The following is a 22,804-nucleotide window of genomic DNA, read 5'->3' on the forward strand; positions in this document are numbered from 1 at the left end:
ACACACACACACACACACACACACACACACACACACACACACACACATACCCCTGTGAATGGTCTCCTCTTACCTGGTTGGTGTGGGAAGAGGGGAGGTAGACCCCATTATAGGGACCGTTACAGAAGAAGTGACAGAATGGAACGGGAGGGTCAGGACATGGCAGCGAGGTAAGGTGCGCTGGGAACCTGCGAGTGGAGACTATCACCTTGGTGAAACACTCCTGGCGTGGATGGCTAGCTGTGAGTGAATGTAGCTTTGTCTAGCTCCAGTATAAAGTGCTCCCAAGAGCTATTGTTTCTGAATGTTTGGAAACAATTTCAAAGCTTGCCTGCTCTTCTGTTAAGTAAATAAAGCCTTAGGCTCAACCCCAAAAACAGCTAATTAGATAATGGTGGGGATTTCCTTGTGAATATAATTCCCATATGAAATTGCTCTGCCTTGGGCCATGGTCTCACTCCGCTTGGTGGAAGAATGCAAGTTCCACTGTGGGTTCCACGTTGGAGGATTTTATTGCCGTTTTCCAAGTGCTAAGACTAGGAAGATCATAGGGGCCATGAGTTGAGTATGTGTTGAATTTAACTGTCTCACGAACATGAGTTTCACCTTTCAAGCAAGCCTAGGAGAAAGACAAATTCAAATTCAACACGAAGACAGTAGAAAGAGCACGGGCTCCAGAGCCAGACAGACTTGAATTTGAATCTTACCCCTGGCAGTTAGGGGCAGAAGGACATTTGTAACCGTTACTTAAGCTTTAAGACTGTCTTGTGCCTCGTTTGTTAATGGTGGGCATTGATGCCCTACAAGGATGTTGTGAGGAATAATTGAGATACATACAAGAGTCATCCACATCATGATCAAATAAATGTCAGTTTCTTCTTCCAAATCCATTCTACAGACATTTAACTGAGCTTTTGTTACATACATGGTTCTGTGGTAGGTATTTGGGAGAGGCAGGATCAAAGAAGAATGAGACCCATATTACTGTTGAAATGGGGACAATATGACATGGCGCTCAGACGACAGCCCAGGACCTCTGTCCACACCAGCCTCCTTGCTGTTCCTGGAACACGCAGGCCTGTTCCTGCCTCTGCACCTCAAGACTTGCTGTTCCCTCTTCCTAGAACTCTTACCTCTGCTCCTTCACCCCTTCACCTCTAAGTCATCTCAGCGATGGCTTCCCCGATCGCGCTAAACTCCCTGGGACTAGTACTCCCCATCCCTCTTCCCTGTTTGTTTGTTTTTCCTTCTGACAAATATAATTTGTGTGTGTGTGTCTGTGTCTGTGTCTGTGTGTGTGTTTTCTGTCAACCCATTCTCCTTCTCCCTCTTCAGCGTAAACGCTGTGACTGTCTGATGTCTTCACTGCTCTATCCTCAGTGCCTAGAACAATGCCCAGTTGGCACCCAGTAAATTTTAATTGAATAGATGAGTGATGGAATTAATTAACTTCAGGTACCAGGAGGGTCATGTACCAAGTCCCAGTGGCCAGAAGAGCAGAAGCATGTTAGGGACTGTATTAGTTTCCTATGGCAGCCGTAACAGTGATCATAAAATTAGTGACTTAACACACACTTATTATCTGCAGTGCTGGAGGTCAGAAGCCTCACACAGGCCTCGCTGGGCTAAAATCAAAGTCTTGCCAGGGCTACGTTCTTTCTGGAGGCTCCAGGAGAGAATCCGTTTCCCTGCCTTCTCCAGCTTCGGCAGGCTGCCTGTACTCTTTCCTCTGTGTGTCCCTTCCTCTGTCTTCAAGGCCAGCAAAGGCAGGTTAAGTCCTCCTCACATCACATTGCTCTGACCTTCTCTTCTGCCTCCTTCCACTTTTAAGGTACCTTGTGATTCCACTGGGCCCACGTACATAGTCCAGGACAGTCTCTTAATTTTTTTTTTTTTTTTTTGCGGTACGCGGGCCTCTCACTGTTGTGGCCTCTCCCGTTGTGGAGCACAGCCTCCTGACGCGCAGGCTCAGCGGCCATGGCTCACGGGCCCAGCCTCTCCGCGGCATGCGGGATCCTCCCGGACCGGGGCACGAACCCGCGTCCCCTGCATCGGCAGGCGGACTCTCAACCGCTGAGCCACCAGGGAAGCCGCAGTCTCTTAATTTTAAGGTCAGCTGACCAACAGTCTGAATGCCACTGTCAACTTAATTCGCCTTTGCCATGTATGCTAACATATTCACAGGTTCTGGGGATCAGGACATGGACATCTCTGGGGCTGCATGTGTCTGCCTACCATAGAGTCTAACAAGTGAGATATTTTGCCTAGAGCCAAAGGTTTGAGCTGCCAGTAGTGAAATATAAAACAAAAATTTAATCAAGAATGGCCATGGTTGTCAAGATTTTTTTTTTTTTAGATCTTTTTTGGAGTATCGTTGCTTTACAATGGTGTGTTAGTTTCTGCTGTATAACAAAGTGAATCAGCTATATGTATACGTACATCCCCATATCCCCTCCCTCTTGCGTCTCCCTCCCACCCTCCCTATCCCACCCCTCTAGGTGGTCACAAAGCACCGAGCTGATCTCCCTGTGCTATGCGGCTGCTTCCCACTAGCTATCTAGTTTACGTTTGGTAGTGTATATATGTCAGTGCCACTCTCTCACTTCATCCCAGCTTACCCTTCCCCCTCCCCATGACCTCAAATCCATTTTCTACATCTGCATCTTTATTCCTGTCCAGCCCCTAGGTTCATCAGAACCATTTTTTTTTTTTTAGATTCCATATATGTGTGTTAGCATACGGTATTTGTTTTTCTTTTTCTGACTTCACTCTGTATGACAGACTCTAGGTCCATCCACCTCACTACAAATAACTCAGTTTCATTTCTTTTTATGGCTGAGTAATATTCCATTGTATATATGTGCCACATCTTCTTTATCCATTCATCTGTCGATGGACACTTAGGTTGCTTCCATGTCCCGGCTACTGTAAATAGTGCTGCAATGAACATTTTGGTACATGACTCTCTTTGAATTATGGTTTTCTCAGGGTATATGCCCCGTAGTGGGATTGCTGGGTCATATGGTAGTTCTATTTTTAGTTTCTTAAGGAACCTGCCTACTGTTCTCCATGGTGGCTGTATCAATTTACATTCCCACCAACAGTGCAAGAGGATTCCCTTTTCTCCACAGTCTCTCCAGCATTTATTGTTTGTAGATTTTTTGATGATGGCCATTCTGACTGGTGTGAGGTGATACCTCATTGTAATTTTGATTTTCATTTCTCTGATGATGAGTGATGTTGAGCATCCTTTTATGTGTTTCTTAGCAATCTGTGTATATCTTCTTTGAAGAAATATCTGTTTAGGGCTTCTGCCCATTTTTGGATTGGGTCGTTTGTTTTTTTGATATTGAGCTGCATTAGCTGCTTGAATATTTTGGAGATTAATCCTTTGTCAGTTGCTTCGTTTGCAAATATTTTCTCCCATTGTCTTTTCTTTTTCTTTATAGTTTCCTTTGCTGTGCAAAAGCTTTTAAGTTTAATTAGGTCCCATTTGTTTACTTTTGTTTTTATTTTCATTACTCTAGGAGGTGGGTCAAAAAGGATCTTGCTGTGACTGATGTCATAGAATGTTCTCCCTATGTCTTCCTCTAAGAGTTTTACAGTGTCTGGCCTTACATTTAGGTCTTTAATCCATTTGGAGTTTATTTTTGTGCACGTGGTTAGGAAGTGTTCTAATTTCATTCTTTTACCTGTAGCTGTCCAGTTTTCCCAGCACCACTTATTGAAGAGGCTGTCTTTTCTCCACTGTATATTCTTGCCTCCTTTATCAAAGATAAGGTGCCCATATGTGCATGAGTTTATCTCTGGGCTTTCTGTCTTGTTCCCTTGATCTATATTTCTGTTTTTGTGCCAGTACCGTACTGTCTTCATTACTGTAGCTTTGTAGTTTAGTCTGAAGTCAGCGAGCCTAATTCCTCGAGCTCCGTTTTTCTTTCTCAAGATTGCTTTGGCTATTCGGGGTCTTTTGTGTTTCCATACAAATTGTGGAAGTTTTTGTTCTAGTTCTGTGAAAAATGCCATTGGTAGTTTGACAGGGATTGCATTGAATCTGTTGATTGCTTTGGGTAGTATAGTAATTTACACAATGTTGATTGTGAAATCCAAGAACATGGTGTATCTTTCCATCTGTTTGTATCATCTTTAATTTCTTTATTCAGTGTCTTATAGTTTTCTGTGCACAGGTCTTTTGTCTCCTTAGGTAGGTTTATTCCTAGGTATTTATTCTTTTAGTTGCAGTGGTAAATGGGAGTGTTTCCTTAATTTCTCTTTCAGATTTTTCATTGTTAGTGTATAGGAATGCAAGAGATTTCTGTGCATTAATTTTGTATCCTGCTACTTTACCAAATTCATTGACTAGCTCTAGTTGTTTTCTGGTAGCATCTTTAGGATTCTCTATGTGTAGTATCATGTCATCTGCAAGCAGTGACAGTTTTACTTCTTTTCTGATTTGGATTCATTTTATTTCTTTTTCTTCTCTTATTGCCATGCTTAGGACTTCCAAAACTATGTTGAATAATAGTGGCGAGAGTGGGGAACTTTGTCTTCTTCCTGATCTTAGAGGAAATGGTTTCAGTTTTTCACCATTGAGAATGATGTTTGCTGTGGGTTTGTCATATATGGCCTTTATTATGTTGAGGTATGTTCCCTCTATGCCTACCTTCTGGAGAGTTTTTATCATAAATGGGTGTTGAATTTTGTCAAAAGCTTTTTCTGCATCTGTTGAGATGATCATATGGTTTTTCTCCTTCAATTTGTTAATATGGTGTATCACATTGATTGATTTGCATATATTGAAGAATCCTTGCATTCCTGGGATAAACCCCACTTGATCATGGTGCATGATCTTTTTAATGTGCCGTTGGATTCTGTTTGCTAGTATTTTGTTGAGGATTTTTGCATCTGTGTTCATCAGTGTTATTGGCCTGTAGTTTTCTCTTTTTGTGACATCTATGTCTGGTTTTGGTATCAGGGTGATGGTGGCCTTGTAGAGTGAGTTTGGGAGTGTTCCTCCCTCTGCTATATTTTGGAAGAGTTTGAGCAGGATAGGTGTTAGCTCTTCTCTAAATGTTTGATTGAATTTGCCTGTGAAGCCATCTGGTCCTGGACTTTTGTTTGTTGGAAGATTTTTAATCACAGTTTCAATTCCATTGTTTGTGATTGATCTGTCTATATTTTCTATTTCTTCCTGGTTCAGTCTTGGAAGGTTGTGCATTTCTAAGAATTTGTCCATTTCTTCCAGGTTGTCCATTTTATTGGCATAGAGTTGCTTGTAGTAATCTCTCATGATCCTTTGTATTTCTGCCATGTCAGTGGTTACTTCTCCTTTTTCATTTCTAATTCTGTTGATTTGAGTTTTCTCCCTTTTTTTTGTGATGAGTCTGGCTAATGGTTTATCAATTATGTTTATCTTCTCAAAGAACCAGCGTTTAGTTTTATTGATGTTTGCTATTGTTTCCTTCATTTCTTTTTCATTTATTTCTGATCTGATCTTTATGATTTCTTTCCTTCTGCTAACTTTGGGGTTATTTGTTCTTCTTTCTCTAGTTACTTTAGGTGTAAGTTTAGGTTGTTTATTTGAGATTTTTCTTGTTTCTTGAGGTAGGATTGTATTGCTATAAACTTCCCTCTTAGAACTGTTTTTGCTGCATCCCATAGGTTTTGGGTCGTCATGTTTTCATTGTCTTTTGTTTCTAGGTATTTTTTGATTTCCTCTTTAATTTCTTCTGTGATCTTTTGGTTATGTAGTAATGTATTGTTTAGCCTCCATGTGTTTGTGTTTTTTTCCGTTTTTTTCCTGTAATTGACATCTAGTCTCATAGCATTGTGGTTGGAAAAGATACTTGATATGATTTCAGTTTTCTTAAATTTACCGAGGCTTGGTTTGTGCCCCAAGATATGATCTGTCCTGCAGCTTGTTCCATGAGCACTTGAGAAGAAAGTGTATTCTGTTGTTTTTTTGGATGGAGTGTCCTATAAATATCAATTAAGTCCATCTTGTCTAATGTGTCATTTAAAGCTTGTGTTTCCTTTTTTATTTTCATTTTGGATGATCTCTCTATTGGTGAACGTGAGGTGTTAACGTTCCCTACTGTTATTGTGTTACTGTCGATTTCCCCTTTTATGGCTTTTAGCATTTGGCTTATGTATTGAGGTGCTCCTGTGTTGGGTGCATAACTGTTTACAATTGTTATATCTTCTTCTTGGATTGATCCCTTGATCATTATGTAGTGTCCTTCTTTGTCTCTTGTAATAGTCTTTATTTTAAAGTCTGTTTTGTTTGATATGAGAATTGCTGCTCCAGTTTTCTTTTGGCTTCCATTTGCATGGAATATCTTTTTCCATCTCCTCACTTTCAGTCTGTATGTGTTCCTAGGTGTGAAGTGGGTCTCTTGTAGACAGCGTATATATGGGTCTTGTTTTTGTATCCATTCAGCCAGTCTGTCTCTTTTGGTTGGAGCATTTAATCCATTTACATGGAAGGTAATTATCAATATGTATGTTCCTGTTACCGTTTTCTTAATTGTTTTGCGTTTGTTTATGTAGGACTTTTCCTTCTCTTGTGTTTCCTGCCTGGAGAAGTTCCTTTAGCATTTGTTGTAAAGCTGATTTGGTGGTGCTGAATTCTCTTAACTTTTGCTTGTCTTTAAAGGTTTTAATTTCTCTGTCGAATGGTTGTCAAGTTTTAATATGGAGGCTTCAACTGGGAGGCACTAGGAAGTTACTAAAGGCTTTTGTGATATGGTGGGACTGTGGCTTCAGGAGACGGAGATGGACTTAGAGCAGGTATTTGGAGGGAGATTGATGTTTAACCTTTTAAACACAAGTGATTTTTATTTCCTTCTTATACACACAAAACACTAGGCTCTTACTTGGAATTTCCTAGAAGAAGTAGGGTCCACTTATGGTGTCTTTTTAAAAACCACCCTATTATATTACACATATGTACAACACATGTACACAGAGACTCATAAAGCCCTGTCACACAGACACACTCACACAAATGCACACATTTCCTCCTACACACACCCACTGCCTCTCCCGTTCTTGGATCTCTTTTCTGTGGTACTTGGTGGCCCTCCTTCTTTTCTGCCCTGGCACACTTGAATGACATGTATCTTCCCACCAGTAACATAGGGCTTACTCTGGCAGTGGTTCTCACAGGGGTCATTCTATAAACCTCCCCTAGTAGGCATGTAAGAATCTCCAGGGAGATACATATAGTTTGAAAAAGTCTTCCCTCCCTCACCTTTACCATCACCCCACAGTGGCTGTGATTTGATATCACTTTCTAGAATGGTTCTTCTCCCTGACATCTCCTGAGAATCTAGTGGATATGGAACACCTGGTTTTGAGTAGCGTCTGATGAGAATTTCTTACCCTTTGGTTAGCCTCTTTAACGCAGTGCCATCCAGTAGAACTTCCTGTGATGATAGAACTGTTCTCTGTCTGCGCTGCCCAATATGGTAGCCACAGCCACATGTGGCTACTGAGCTCTTGAAATGTGGACATACAGGAAAAATAGAGGACTCAGTAGGAAGACAGACAATGAATAAATGGTAACTCCTACCTTCATTTTGAATTGCTTTTTAAGTTGTTTTGCTTTAGTTTTTGCAGAAGTCAACATTGGTTCACGTGGGTGTAGTTACGCTCATCTTTTACCTAACTTCATTTTGATTGATAACTCAATATTTGATTGAAGTGTAGGACTTCCCTGGGGGGCGCAGTGGTTAAGAATCCGCCTGCCAATGCAGGGGACATGGGTTCGAGCCCTGGTCCAGGAAGATCCCACATGCCACGGGGTCACTAAGCCCGTGAGCCACAACTACTGAGCCCACGTGCCACAACTACTGAAGCTTGTGCACCTAGAGCCTGTGCTCCGCAACAGGAGAAGCCACCGCAATGAGAAGCCCACGCCCCGCAACGAAGAGTAGCCCCCACTGGCCGCAACTAGAGAAAGCCCACATGCAGCAACGAAGACCTGATGCAGCCAAAAATAAATAAATAAATAAATTTATTATTTTTTTTAAAGTGTTATCCATGGGTCTCCTGACAAATGATTCTTTCTCTTGCCTCTGTTCCCCTTCCTGATAAATACATACATACATATATGTATATATGTAAGCTTTATTGAGATATAATTCACATATGGTACAATTCAATCAGTTAAAGTGTACAATTCAATAGCTTTTCATGTATTCAAAGAGTTATGGAATCATCAACATGATTGATTTTAGAATATTTTTATCACCCCCATAAAATTCATTAGTAGTCACTCCCCCCGTTCTCCCTACCCACCACCCCCTGCCCTAGCCATTTACTAATCTACTTTCCTGTCTCTATGGATTTATCTATTCTGAGCATTTCATATGGGTGGAATCATACAATATATGGTCCTTTATGACCGGCTTCTTTCACTAAGCGTGATGTTTTTTAAGGTTCATCCATGTTGTAGCATGTATTAGTACTTCATTTCTTTTTTTTTTTAATTTATTTAATTTATTTATTTTTGGCTGCATTGGGTCTTCCTTGCTGTGTGCGTGCTTTCTCTAGTTGCGGCGAGCGGGGGCTACTCTTCATTGAGGTGCGTGGGCTTCTCATTGCGTTGGCTTCTCTTGTTGCGTAGCACGGGCTCTAGGCATGTGGGCTTCCCTAGTTGTGGCTCACGGGCTCTAGAGTGCAGGCTCAGTAGTTGTGGCGCACGGGCTTCGTTGCTCCGTGGCATGTGGGAAGTTCCCAGACCAGGGCTTGAACCCTTGTCCTCTGCATTGGCAGGCAGATTCTTAAACACTGCGCCACCAGGGAAGCCCAGTACTTCATTTCTTTTTATTGTCAACTAATATTCCATTGTATGGCTATACCACATTTTGTTTATCCATTCATTGGTTGATGGACGTTTGGGTTGTTTCTACTTTATTTGCTATTATGAAAATGCTGCTGTGAACATTTATGCACAAGTTTTCATGTGAACATATATCTGCATTTTTATTGCATATACATCTATGGAGTGGAATTATCGTATAGTAACTCTGTTTAACTTTTAGAATAACTGCCAAACTGTTTTCCAAAGTGGCTGCACCATTTTACATTCCTACCAGTAATGCATGAGGGTTCCAGTTTTTCCACAACCTTCCCAACATTTGTTATTATCTTTTTGATTATAACCATCCTAGTTATGAAATGATATCTCCTTGTGGTTTTGATTTGCATTTCCCCGATGGCCAGTAATATTGAGCATCTTTTCATGTGTTTATTGGCCATCTGTATATCTTCTCTGGAGAAATATCTATTCAGATCATTTGCCCATTTTTTAATTGAGGAATTTGTCTTCCTCTGTTCTTTTCATTTGGCCTGAGCAGGATGCTGATATGCTAACTGGTGATGAACAAGTGTGGAAGGAAGTTCAAGAATCCCTGAAAAAAATCGAAGAACTGAAGGCACATTGGAGTATCCTTTTACCTGCGCATTGAGTTGTTTTGTAGGATTGCTTCCTTACTGGTTGGAGCCTAGTATTAATGAATCCGTGTCCGGGGTTTGACCTCTCCACGAGCCAGAGAGCTTCATTGTGTTCCGTGGTCACAGGTTGCATCCCTGACCCCAGCCAACAATTTCAGTAATGGCTAAGGAAGATATGGTAAGGTCAGCATGAATTCCTCTCCACCATTAGATGATAATCCAAATTTATAGGCAGGATTAGTGGGACAGTAAGTAGTACTCTCTTTATATGTACAAGGTAGCAAATTTCTGGATTCCCTTCCTCCCATAACCTACATCTCTAAAAAGTATAACTTGGAATCCTTATAATTTAATGACTGTAGTCAACCGTGACTGCAATGGCAATGGGAGTTGCTTCACAATACATTTTCTTGGCGTAAATAGTGAGGGGACCTCAGGAGGACCATAAGCCCTGGAGGATTGTAAGAGCCCGTGGTCTTTCAGCCTTTGAGTCTCAAGGAGTTGATTAACTCCCAAGTGGATTCACTGTGTTCCCCTTTCTCTTTTCCCCCAATCGTCTTATGGTCATGGAAAAGTCTGCAGAAAGGTGCCTGTTCTGTCATCCATAGTCTGTTCTCTTTGGGTGGGCTGTCTTCCCTGCTCCCCTCACTGGAGCAGAGTGACTTGTGGTAAACACCCAGAAAATGCAAATACAGGTCAGCATTAGCTTGGGAGAAAAGCCTCTTAGTTAAAATTATTCCATTTTTTTGCTCACTGATGTGTTTTACAGGAAAGGTTTGCCTTGTTTGCCAGGTGACTGCTGCCAGTGTTTCGAAGGGAAGTTGTCATGTGGTCCCTCCCAGCTTGCTGGGGGAAAAAGTAGATGTATTCCTGTCAGCGGCTGCATCTGGTTTTTACTTCTAAGGCTTGTCACCTCAAACCTCTTTAAAATGAGTTGGAGCGTATGTAAATGAACAGGCCAATAATTATGGAGGTCATGCAACATGATGTTAAAATAGAGTCAAAGTCTTGCCACAGAAATGTCTGGCATTGTGTGAGAGACAGGCATTCCTCCTGACGATCCGTCAAATATCTAATCCTAGGATGAAAAGCCCCAGAGACTAGCCTGACAGTCTGTTACGAAACCAGTGCGTTGCCTAAGATTCTGCTTCCCCCAACCTCTGGGGGCCACATGCCGCAAACTTCAAACATGCACGTCAGGTGGATACCACAGAAAGTCATCAAGTCACTTTTCTTCAATAAATGTGCCTCTTCCGAGACCAGAGGCAACTCCTCAGAGACAGGACTCGTCCTAAAATTACAGAGTGTTATGTACAGAAAGGCCCTCAGCCATGTGTTAGGGGGCCTGTAGTTCTAACCAGGAAGTCGGGCCTGTGGGGTAAGGTATCATGCCACCAGAGGCCCCCGCTGAAAGAAAAATATATTTCCTGCGAGGGTTACTTAAAATAGGAGCTCCCACTCACGCAAGTGGCTTGATTGGTTTATCAAAAGTGTTCACTGATGTGTTGGAAAGCAATGCCCTGCGAGTCTGAACTGTGGAAAAGGTAGATTTTGCCGGAGGGAGGGCAAAGGACAGGTGGGCCATCTGTCCAGGACGGGGGATGCTGTGTTAGGACCTGAGGAAGAGGCTTTGAGTTGGAGGCGGGGCGGAGAGCCCTGGGCTGTGTGAGAGTCGGGCAGGGTGTGGGTGTATGGCGGGGAAATGCCATCAGCCTTACTCCACTGAACCGTCTTCCTTAAGCTGGTCACGCTCGGAGGTCATGACACAGTAAAAGGAGGTGGAAGGCACTGGTATTTGTGCAGTATGATCTTGTGCAAGACACTAAATGTTCTCCCGCTGTGTCCCAGGTACACAATTCTGCCTGGCTCAGGAGAGAAGACGTGAAGCGTTTTTAAAAACTTTACCTACAGTATCTTATTTAATTCTTACAGCGACATTAGGCATTTTTATTTCTGGCCTACTTCAAAGCACAGGTGACGTCCTCAGAACCTCAAATCTGACCAGTGACAGAACTAGCTTAGATTTAAATCCAGCTTTATCTGCGGTCCAACGCTATGCCATTTCTGTAAATCGGCAAACCTTGCGCGCTGTGGAATTCCAGCCTATGGAAGCAGATGAATTCGGAGCTACACAGGTTGAAGGTGAGAGAGGAGCCGGGGCCGGGCAGCCCCAGCCCAGCATCCTCCTAGGCCTCGGCCTTGCCTAACACAGCATCAAAGGGAAGAAACTGTGTCAGGCCCCTGGGGCCTGCCTTCTCTCCACCTGCAGCTGTGCTTCTGAGGGAGTTCACCTGAAGGACTCGAGGCGTGCTGCGTGCACCACGTCCTCAGTGCTCTGACTGCCTTGTCAGTTTTAAAAAGTAAGGTCGCACTGGGCTCCATGAGAGTAAGTTATGGACTTCCGGTTAATCAGAACGTCATTGTGGCTCCGAAGTGAATATTGGGTCTTCTCCCCCCCTTTTCAAAGCATCCTTTCCCCCTGCCTGCAATATATGTACATAAGCCACATGTTCTTAATGTTTATCTTTTACTTTGGGGGTTTTAGATAAGAATACCTTTATTTGGTTAAGCATAGACTGGAATCACTTTTGTTTTATAATCAAAAACCTTAAATTTGAGATCCACTGGCAATGGATTTCTTTAAGTTGTTTCCCCTAGTGTGTGCCTGGGGTTGTGTTTTTGGTTTCTTATACGCCCAAGGTTCAAATGACACAGAAGCAAAAATGAGCTCTTCCTTTTTTAAAAGGAGTCTCTCTAAAGCTTCTTTCATTTCAAATCATTTTTGAAACAGAAACTGAGTAAACAATTTTAAACTGAACTTAGTCTTTAACTCATTTAATAAACAGCTGCATTTATTTCATGGCTAGGTTTAAAGAGAATCTGTGTAGGAATAGGAAGGAAGAATGGTTCTCTGGAAATCTAATCCCTCAAAGCACAGGCTTGGTTGGAAGATGGTTTGTTGATGTAAACAGAATTTCCTTCTCTGAGACGCCACTCACATGTTTTTGTTTCTCAAGTGTGTTTTCAGGCAGCTCATCTGTGCAAAATAATGGGCGCTTCCTTCCCTCCTGTGCCTGGGAGCTCTTCAGCCTTTTCAGAATCTCATTTTACTTTTGTTTTTCCTTGATGAAGACAGTGAATCCTTAACTAAGGTTAATAACAGAGTGGGAACAGGTTCTGGCCATGTGCCAGACGACCCTGAGCAGCAACGCAGAGCGGCTTCCTGACATCAACATCTACCAGCTGAAGGTGCTCGACTGTGCCATGGACGCCTGCATCAACCTCGGGCTGCTGGAGGAGGCGTTGTTCTACGGCATTCGGACCATGGAGCCATACAGGTGAGTCCCGGGGAGGGGCTGAAGTAAGGGCTACCGTGTCTTGGCTTGGGGCAGAGGCTCGAGAGAGCCTGACATCATCCTGATCATTGCTGCTTTGTAAAAGCATTCCATCTGCTTCTCACAGCGTGTGAAACCACACCTTCGTTCATATATGCGTTCGTTCTTCATTTGTAAAGTCCCTTCCGTGTGTCAGGCACTGTGGGTGTGCAGGGACTGATGAGATGCTGTCTGCACGTGGAGCTAGTGCTTGGAATAAGGTGCAGTGCTCGCGATGGCAGAGGCAAGGACAGAGTTTGGGGGAGCAGAGAGGGGCTCGGCACAGACGTAGCCTGGGGGCTGCGGCCTGTGGCCTCAGCCCTGCTGATCTAGGTGAGGACGCCGGTGTGGGACCCTCCACCTGGCTGACAGCAGTTCTGGTTTCTTCCATTTCTCAGGGCTTTCTGGTTCCCAGGGTGCCTTCACTCGAGCCCTCTGACCTCATAATCACCTTATGACCCAAGCAGGAGAGCAGGGGGACAGCCCTGCTCAAACATGTCATTGAGTCAGAGGAAGGAACTACTGGTAATGAATTGTTTCTTGACCGGCCTCAGCTCCTCCAGACCCATGCGTGTTTTGCCCCTAGAGGTTCTGGTTACTCAGGGGAGCTTCCGGAGGGAAGGCAGTGTTGAAGTCTAGTGCTGAGAATTTGGTGCTGGTGGGTGTGGGACCCTGGTTTGCAGTGGGCCAAGAACATAAGTTTGGAAGATGAGATAGATCAGTCCAGAAGAAAAGGCACAGAGACGCATATACCATCATCTGAGGTTGGAGTAGCCGCCTCCAGCACAGAACAAGGTCACTCACTGTGCGGAAGGTGCTCTGAAAGCATCTGGGACCTGGGGAGGCTGGGGGAGGCCCCTGCGAGGAGGGGCACCATTCCAGGCAGATACTGAGTTTCCCAGCTCTGAAGACCGTGCAGACATGATATCAGCCCTAAGGGCCTGAGCAGAGTGAAGGTCCAGGTCTAGTCCGATGCAACATGGGCAACAGGCAGGGGAGTGGTCCTCAGGGAAGGAGGGGAGGGAGGCAGAGCCCAGGGCGCCGCCTGTCCCCACTGAGGAAGAGCCTCAGAAGACACCGGAGCTGGGAAGTTACCAAGATCAACACGATAAGAACAGAAGCAAGTCCAGGGTCTGGGATATCAGTCCGGGCAAAGGGAGGAAGCCGGAAATGACACATTTGGTCAGGAAGCCAGGAGCATGGTGCAGACAGAGAAGGACCTAAAGATGGCATAGACCCACCAGCCAGGTGCATGGCAGAAGTCCATAGGCCAGCCACGGCACCAGGGTGACCCTGAGGGTGTTTTTCAGAGCTTCTCTAGGTGGTTTCTCCCGGTGCCTTGTGGTTGAACAGCTTCGGAATCCAGACTGTGAGTCAGCTTTAATCAAATTTATAAGAGATTGCCTTGAGGGCTGGGACTGTAGACTTTCCCATGAGCGTGAAACGTCTGTTAGGTATGATGAATCTTGTGGGTTCTCAGAAAATATGAATTGAATACAGAGAGATAAGGCTTCATTCGTTCTCTGTGTTGCAGTGAGAGGCAGGTTGGGCACGGTTGGCGTTACCCCTCTGAACTCAGGGCTCGGGCTCACGACGCCAAACCACAGGCTGCACGGTGAACGGATGGAATCCGGCCAGGAGACAAAGGCGGAAAATCCTTTCCTCCAGACCCCCTCGGCGGCGGCTCGCCCCGCTGCCGTCTGGGGCTGGAAGTGCACTGAGCCCGCCGCCCAGGCGCAGGAATATATGTTGGTCCCCCGACTTCATTAAGAAAGCCGCATGCCTTTGAGGGAGCTCGTTCTCCGTGTACTTTTGAATCCGCTTTTCTCCATAGACCCCAAGGCTTCCCTGAAGGACTTTCTTACCCCCTTTATTAACTGGCAGTTTCACTGACTTAAACTTGAATCAAACAAAGAGGCCTTTCTTGTAAGTGAGGCCAAGTCCACGGAATGTACTCCATGTTGTTTGGAATACTTTTGGTTATGTTTCCCTGGTGTTGGGCAGGTCACAATCTCTCTGTAAACGTACCCTCTGTTCTTACGCTGGGTGACACATTTCCAAGCTTCCCTCCGTTTCTCCTCCCTGGAGCTTATTAAGGAGTTGCTCTGTGGTGTTCTGTATTTCAAGAAATCGAATCTGCAATGATCCACTTCAAACGAGTGAGATCTGAACTATTTGCTTTCAAAGTTGTAGCAGAGAAAAGGGCTATCAGTAATCCAGACCAACAGAGTTAAGAGAAATGAGAGGGATGGATGCCGACAGACTTGGCTCTTTTGCCCGTTAGCTCAGGCAAAAGTGAAAATAAAGAACTAACGGGCCAGATGCCCTGAAAGCCCTTTAACAATCTTAGGGTGTGAGGTAGGAATCCCGAGGTGGGCAGTGGTTTTCACCCCGCAGGTGTGCACGAGGGAACTCACGCTGTGGGCCTCCCCCGTCTACACGGTCTCCCGGCAAATGCTTCGGGTGGGCTTTTTGTCCACCTGTAGCCAAGGACACGGGTAGTTAGGCATTTGTTACTGAGAGGTGACTGGATTGCCATCTGCCGTAACAGTTTTACAACGTTAATATACTGTTTTCAGCAACTAGATTGAGGTCAAGACTCTAGTGATGATTTTGTCACTGCTGACCTTGGCTAAATCTTAACTGCTGACCTTAGAGGAGAAGGCGTCCATTATTCCATTTTTATCCAAATCACCGCGTTGCCCTCGGCTCCCTTCTTGTCACTCCATCATTTATTTTTACTCAATAGAAGTTCCTTTTATGGTGCAACATAAAATATTAAGTTCTTTATGTTTCATAAAGCAATTTGGAATTAATTCACATACAACAAAATGTGCAATCTTTAGTATTAACTCACAGTACTTCTCCTGAGAGTATCTATGTGTGTATCTGTGATTATATATGCAGTCATCTGTCTGTTAGCACCACCAACATTAAGTAATTTAAAGGTATTTCCCAAATTTTACTTAAAAATACAATTCAGTCAAATCTCAGCTGTAAGACGAATTGGGTTTCAAAAGTTAGTTTGCCAGTTGGTAGTTTAGGACTTGGGAAGCATTTTCTCATTGAAGAAGGTGTTACAGATTGTGCTGGGGTCCCTGGACTAGCCCGTGAAAGTCTGCTCAGCATCGTCAATGTAGGCCGTACATTTTTTTAAAAAAAGGAGAAAGAAAAACAAAAACAAACCTGAACATAGTTTTAAAAACTAAGATTTAAATTATGTTGAATACAAATTAAAGTTGATTTTCTTTAGGAGCCAGAGGCTGATACGGAGGTACAGAGGCTTCTTAAGGCTTCGAGGAGGACTTTCAATATATTCACACGTTCTGTTAATTTTTTTTTAATATCCTTATTGGAGTATAATTGCTTTACAATGGTGTGTTAGTTTCTGCTGTATAACAAGGTGAATCAGCTATACGTATACATATATCCCCCTATCCCCTCCCTCTTGCGTCTCCCTCCCACCCTCCCTATCCCACCCCTCTAGGTGGTCACAAAGCACTGAGCTGCTATGCGGCTGCTTCCCACTAGCTATCTACCTTACGTTTGGTAGTGTATATATGTCCATGCCACTCTCTCACTTCATCCCAGCTTGCCCTTCCCCCTCCCCGTGACCTCAAGTCCATTTCAATATATTCACACGTTCTGGTAATTTTTGTTGTAAGAATAATACATACTCCTAGGAAAGGACATTTTCAAAACGACGGAAAGGTAAAAATCATCCTCATCTTTCACATCCTGTCCCACTCCCTAAAGATAGCCATGGTAAGTTTCTTTCTGCACTTTTCCATGTGTGAGGGACTCGTCTGAATATATTCCAAAGCCCCACTTTTCCCTCCTTCCCTCACTTTCTGTTTTCTTCTTGTCTTTCTTGGGGAGAGACTCGGTCCCAATCCTGATCCATTAACTATGCCCACTGGCGTGTGGTGGGTGAGGAAGGAAAGATGACAAGGAGAAAAGGGATGGAGAAGCCAAGAATTCTCCTTAGTGGGAGAGAGAAGGAAAAAATAGGGTCACTCTCCGTCTCATGTTCCATAACTTGCTTTTTTCACTTTATGACAAAGTGTGGACATCTGTGCAGATCGACTCCTGCATGTCTACCTCATTCTGTTTTGTTTTTTTTTTGCGGTACGTGGGCCACTCACTGTTGTGGCGCCTCCCGCCGCGGAGCACAGGCTCTGGACACGCAGGCTCAGCGGCCATGGCTCATGGGCCCAGCCGCTCCGCGGCATGTGGGATCTTCCCGGACTGGGGCACGAACCCGTGTCCCCTGCATCTGCAGGCGGACTCTCAACCACTGCGACACCAGGGAAGCCCTACCTCATTCCTTTTAACAGATACCTAGTATATCATCTCAGGAATGTACCGTAATTTGTCCATCCGTCCCTCTGGTCTCCGTGTATGTTTACCATGTCAAACAATACTATGATTAACAGCCACATACTTGCATCCTTGTGTTCTGATGTGACTGAAGCCATAGGGTGAATCCATATGATAAATTCCTAAATGCTAACTTGCTGCATCAAAAGTTATGTACATTTTCAATGTAGATAACCATTATCAAATTGTGTCCCCCGTCCACCAAAGTATTCCTCTTTTCCCAAAAGAATTAAGAATGGATAGCATGATATTGATCATATCTGATTTAAATTCATTTCATAATATATAAGGGCCTTTTCCTGATCAAAGTCTGTTCTTATAGAGTGAGGTTTGCTTGTATTGATTTACTTATCCAAAAATAGTGCTGGGAATGACGTTTTGTAAGTTACCTGGAAAGAGGCAGAGGAACAGGAATGACGAAGGGTCTTACACGTGAGTGCATGACAGTTATGAAATCCTCCTCAAGGGGAAGAAATCGTGAAAGAGTAAGATTTTTTCTCATCGTTTTCTGTGCTTTGTTGTCAGAAAAAAAAAATAGTGGGAAGAATGGCAGTAAAATGCAGCTGGTGGTTTGTGTATATGACGTAGTTACGAGTAAGTGTTTGTAACTCAGAGATTGCCAGTAATTACATAGCAGCCATTTCCGTTTTGATTTTGCCAGTAATTTTTTGACTCTTCCCTCAGAAGCTTTAGCAGATAAGTTGATGAAATGTAAGGTTTCATCACAGCAGTACCTTCTACGACTGTTTTCAAGCTGGCTTTTCTTCTGAAGACGTTTACAATTGGTCTTCTGTGGGTTTTTGTCTAGTCCAAGAGCCAGCAGAGCATATGTGGGTGCACGTTCCCCGGGGCGTAGTCACTCACTCACTCGGCACTTACTTGGGCCTGCTCTGCTGTTGCCTCGTCTCTCCGTGTCACAGACCTTGTTAGGCTGCTCCAGGAGGATGCTTGTGTCCATATACCTGTCCGTGAAGCTCATTCCTAGAGGGCAAGGTCTTGGCTGGGGGTTTCAGCTGTAGGACTTCTCCAGACTCACAGAGGAGGACCCAGAGGTAAAGCAGAGCTGGGTCTCCAGCCAGGAGGGGAACGTGAGAATCGGAGCTTCACCCAGCGTACTGTTCACGCACCTTGTTTGCAATCTGTCTTCCATGGTGAGGTTTACAGAATTATTTCACCCAATGAATGAACAAATGTTTTACTCTCTGCTTACTGATGTGGACAATAATCCCTTAGCCACTTAATCTTTTTTTTCCACACTGTAATTTTCAATTAAAGTATCTTTGGTGGCCAAACCCCTATATGAGAGTTTGAGCTCTGTGTGCATGTTTGTGTAAAATACTGAGTTGCCTGATACCTCTAATCGGGGCCTCTCTTTCTTTGCTGCCAGTTCTGTGAGATTGATTTCTTAGTCACGGCCCCTTGTCTTAACACTGGGGCAATGACCACCGGCCTGGCAGTTGGGGTAGGGGCCTGTCGAGGCCCCAGCACTCTTAATTTAACCTGCTTAATATCAGCCCCTTAGTTTAATTTCAAAGGGCTCTTTTAGTTCAGAATCTAGAAATACAACAAAAGGAAAAAGAAGGCAAAGGAGAGAAAAGAGGAAGAGGAAGGGGGCGAGAACAGCGCAGATGATGAGATGCCGCAGTTTAGGTGCACGTGTGTTTACTTAAACTACCAACTTGAGCTCATCCCTAGTTACTCGTGTTTCCAGGTCCAGATAACCTGGAGCTAGTGTGAGGCTTTTGGTAGGAGAATAAAGAAGAGCAAGATGACTAATTTCTCTGACTGCACTTTCCTTGGGGCAGCGGAGGAATGAAACCATCTTGCCTTCAGTGGTCCACTCCTCTAAAGACACCCTAACTTCCCTTTCGCTCTAACCACCTTGCTGGGGATGCCACCTGTGTGTTTGGGTAAAGACATTTACTGACCAGTGTTCTGGGTGGTTCCAGCCCTGACCCCGCTAGTTGCATGAGAATGACCCAGCTGTGTGGGTTTTGTTCCGAAAGAGAAATAAAGGGTAGTCTGTGCATGGAACTGGCATGAGGCTCTGACCCTCCAGCCCCTCTGGAAGAAGGGAGGGGCGGCCACGAGCCCACCCATTCTCCTGGGTGCCGCAGCTCCCCTGCCCGTTGCCACCACCCCAGGCCTCTGGCCCTTGAACAAGAGCTGCAGATGGTGACAGAGCTCCCGGTGACAGCAGACGGGCCTAGGTGACAGCTTCACAGACCAAGCCTTAATCCAGCCTGGGTATTCCCAACCTGACTTAAGGGTGGCACAAATGACTGGGCGCTGCTGGTATATGTACAGCCCCTGCTGGGGAGGGGAAGGTGACCCACACATTGCCCCCAACATGCTGTGCACAGCAGGACACACGTGAAACCCGTGCTTCCTGCTGTCTCCTGGCCACACAGCTCTGTATGTTTGTCTTTCCTGGCTACCGGAGGGCCACCACCTGACCATCGTTCAGAGACCCTGGATCTAGTGTTGAAACCCTCTGCTGAACTGTATTCCGCCCACTCCCCCTGTGCCAGGATTGTGAGATCAGCACATTGCCCAGAGCCACATTCCTCCTCTCAGACAAGAAAATCCCACAGCCATGGGCCAGCGTCATCCATTCCCACACTTACCTTGACTCTAGACACCCCAGGCTAGGTCGGGGCACAGGACATACTTCTTGTCCGTTGCAGTTGCCTGATTCCTGGTAAACAACCTCCCTGGGGAGCAAGATGAAAGCTGCCCTCCACCCTGGGATTAGGTACCTGCACAGGAAAGCATTTCAGCTTCTCTGTTCACCCATGTATATTCTCTGAGAAATGGTCTTCTGTCCTCCTTTTCATTTTTTTTTTTTTTTTTTTTTTTTTTTTGTGGTGCGCGGGCCTCTCACTGCTGTGGCCTCTCCCGTTGCGGAGCACAGGCTCCGGACGCGCAGGCTCAGCGGCCATGGCTCACGGGCCCAGCCGCTCCGCGGCATGTGGGATCCTCCCAGACCGGGGCACGAACCCGTGTCCCCTGCATCGGCAGGCGGACTCTCAACCACTACGCCACCAGGGAAGCCCCCTGTCCTCCTATTTAAGAAAGCATTTCCAGAATAAAAACATTTCCTGTTACGTTTCACTTTTTTTTTTTTTAAATTTTCACAAGCCATCTCTGAGTACTTTGACTTTCCTGACAGAACATCTTCAGTTTCTTATTACAACAGAGTGTACCCTAAGCGGCAGGATATCAAATCCTAGGGAATCTTCTGGGATGCATTAAATTTCTCCTGTTGAATCAATCTCTTGCTTGGCTGCCCCTGAAGCTACATAGCTGCTATCTCTTGTCCTTTTTCTCAGCTCTTGGAAGAGAAAGTAGAGAAAAAAATATCCCATTTTCCCCTGCAGGGAGCCAACAGAAAATCAGGCAGGCCTGAGAAGTGGGAAATGATGGATATAACTTTGAAGGGCTCAAAAAGAACTGATTAAAACCAACTTCAATTTCATGTAAATACATGTTTTTGTAATTAAAAAAATTTTTTTTGGTCACATGCTATTTGTGTATTTTGAGTGAAGTCCATACTGAGTTTTCAGAACTTCTCCAAGGATAGATGAACGGACCTTCAATTAAATTGCACAAGTAAAGCTGCTTTATCAAGCCTCACGCTTTTGATCACTTATAGAGAGTGGAGATAGCACTTGTAAGGAACAGTAAGAGGTCCTTCAAAGAAATGAAAGGTGGGGAATTAATGGCCCCGAAAATGATAGGTCCCAGTTTTTGAGAGAGCCAAGTTATTCTGAGCTCGAAAAATGTCCTTCGGCCCAGACAGCACAAAGCTCTTAGCTCATGAGAGCACACAGGCTGGAAACAATGTGTAATATGTCCAAGGGAAGCAGCCCCATCAGGGACTAGGAAACTGGAGTGCAACAGGGCAGTGGGCGGGGCCCTGGGAGCAGCGAGGGGAGTGGAGACAGCGCTCTCACTCTGCAAAGAACGCAAGGCTGCTGGAAATGGCTCTTCCCGCACAAAGAACACCAGTCACGGTATCACGCTGCCCTTCAGAATTAAAGAGGAGCAAATCTGCTCTCACTTGTAATGGGAACCATCACCGTAATATCCTCCCAAAGTAAGATAAATCGGGTTCAGCCACTGCAGAAGCATCTGTCAGCTATTTGTTAGCATTATCTTTTGAGAGGAATGGGCGAAAGGACTGTAAGAGCTCTCCTCTACCTTTCAGCTTTCCTCAACTGAAAAGTAATTGCTATTACTTATTAAGAGCCTCCTGTGGACCAGGCAGCTCGCTTGGCCTTCTAACCCTCCCAGCACAGTGAGGAGGAAGTTAGCCTGTCCTGTCCTCCATGTGAGGGGACTGAGGATGAGAAGTATGTGGCAGAGCTGGGGTTCAAACCTTAGGCTTATTTATTTATTTTTTTTTTATTTTTATTTTTTTTTTTTGCGGTACGCGGGCCTCTCACTGCTGTGGCCTCTCCCGTTGCGGAGCACAGGCTCTGGACGCACAGGCTCAGCGGCCATGGCTCACGGGCCCAGCCGCTCCGCGGCATGTGGGATCTTCCCGGATCGAGGCACGAACCCGTGTCCCCTGCATCGGCAGGCGGACTCTCAACCACTGAGCCACCAGGGAAGCCCTAGGCTTATTTATTTTATTTTGGTTATAATTTACCAAAAGAGCAGTTGAGTCAGCTTGAACCCAGGTTTGCTCAGTTATAAAGGTCTGGATTGTTACTGCACTACAGCGGGCTGAATGGTCTTTCCAGCTACCCCCCGCCTTCCTACTACATGAATGTATCAAGATTCTTTTTGTTACAAGTGACAGAAACCCACCTCAGACTGCCTGAGCATGAAAGGGGGTTCGCTGCCCACGAAACTACACAGCCAGGGACAGAACTGGTGTGACAGAATTCAGGGATACAGTCTCTCTTCCTCTCAGCCCTTCCCTACTCCTCTCCCTGGATCTGTTTCTCTCTGCTCTGCTCATTCCTCTATGTTGTTTTCATTCTTCGCCACACAGGTGGTCTCCCCACAATGTGGTAGAGAAGGTGGCTTCCAGCAGCCTCCGGTTCACATTCTCCTAGTTCTGTGACAAAACAAAAGGTTCTGTTTCCTCTAGCTCCAAATTTTTGTTTTAATTTTTAATTTTTTGGCCACACCATGCAAAATGTGGGATCTTAGCTCCCCGACCAGGGATGAAACCTGAGTCCCCCTGCAGTGCAAGTGTGGAGTCTCAACCACTGGACTACCAGGGAAGTTCCTCTAGCTCCACATTTTAAAATATGTGTTTTGGATGGACTTCTTTGGCCTCTTTGGGTCTCACGCCCACCGCTGCCTGGACCAAGGGAGATAACATGCTGGCAGCCCTACCAGTAACGAGGTGTGGAATGGACGGAAGGTATTCCAAAGATGGAGGGTAGGTGGATGATGGACAAAGCAGAAGAATGCTGTCCACTGCACTAGTCTACTCAGTCCGGTAAAAATTCTGGAAAGAAAAAAATTCACAGGTGGTAAAGAGAGTCCAAAGGCTGATAAGTAAAAAGCTATGACGTGGGAGAGAAAGAAAAAGCAGCATTGTACCATTAGAGTTATGCGTGAGGAATGAATTTCTG

The 22,804-nt window shown here is 44.9% G+C and overlaps 1 protein-coding gene across 2 annotated transcripts in view; it reads left to right on the forward strand.

Annotated features, from left to right (window-relative positions):
- SMYD3 (SET and MYND domain containing 3) overlaps nucleotides 1–22,804 on the forward strand; it is a 717,667-nt gene that overhangs the window by 597,103 nt on the left and 97,760 nt on the right. For both annotated transcript variants that reach the window (XM_027122400.1, XM_027122399.1), the window contains exons 9-10: nucleotides 9,360–9,447; nucleotides 12,620–12,794. In XM_027122400.1, coding sequence (XP_026978201.1) covers nucleotides 9,360–9,447; nucleotides 12,620–12,794 — 263 coding nt within the window. The remainder of the gene's footprint in view (nucleotides 1–9,359; nucleotides 9,448–12,619; nucleotides 12,795–22,804) is intronic.

This window comes from Aethalodelphis obliquidens, unplaced genomic scaffold, assembly GCF_003676395.1.
Source record: "Aethalodelphis obliquidens isolate GAN/ISIS:26980383/991018 unplaced genomic scaffold, ASM367639v1 scaffold24, whole genome shotgun sequence".
NCBI lineage: Eukaryota > Metazoa > Chordata > Mammalia > Artiodactyla > Delphinidae > Aethalodelphis > Aethalodelphis obliquidens.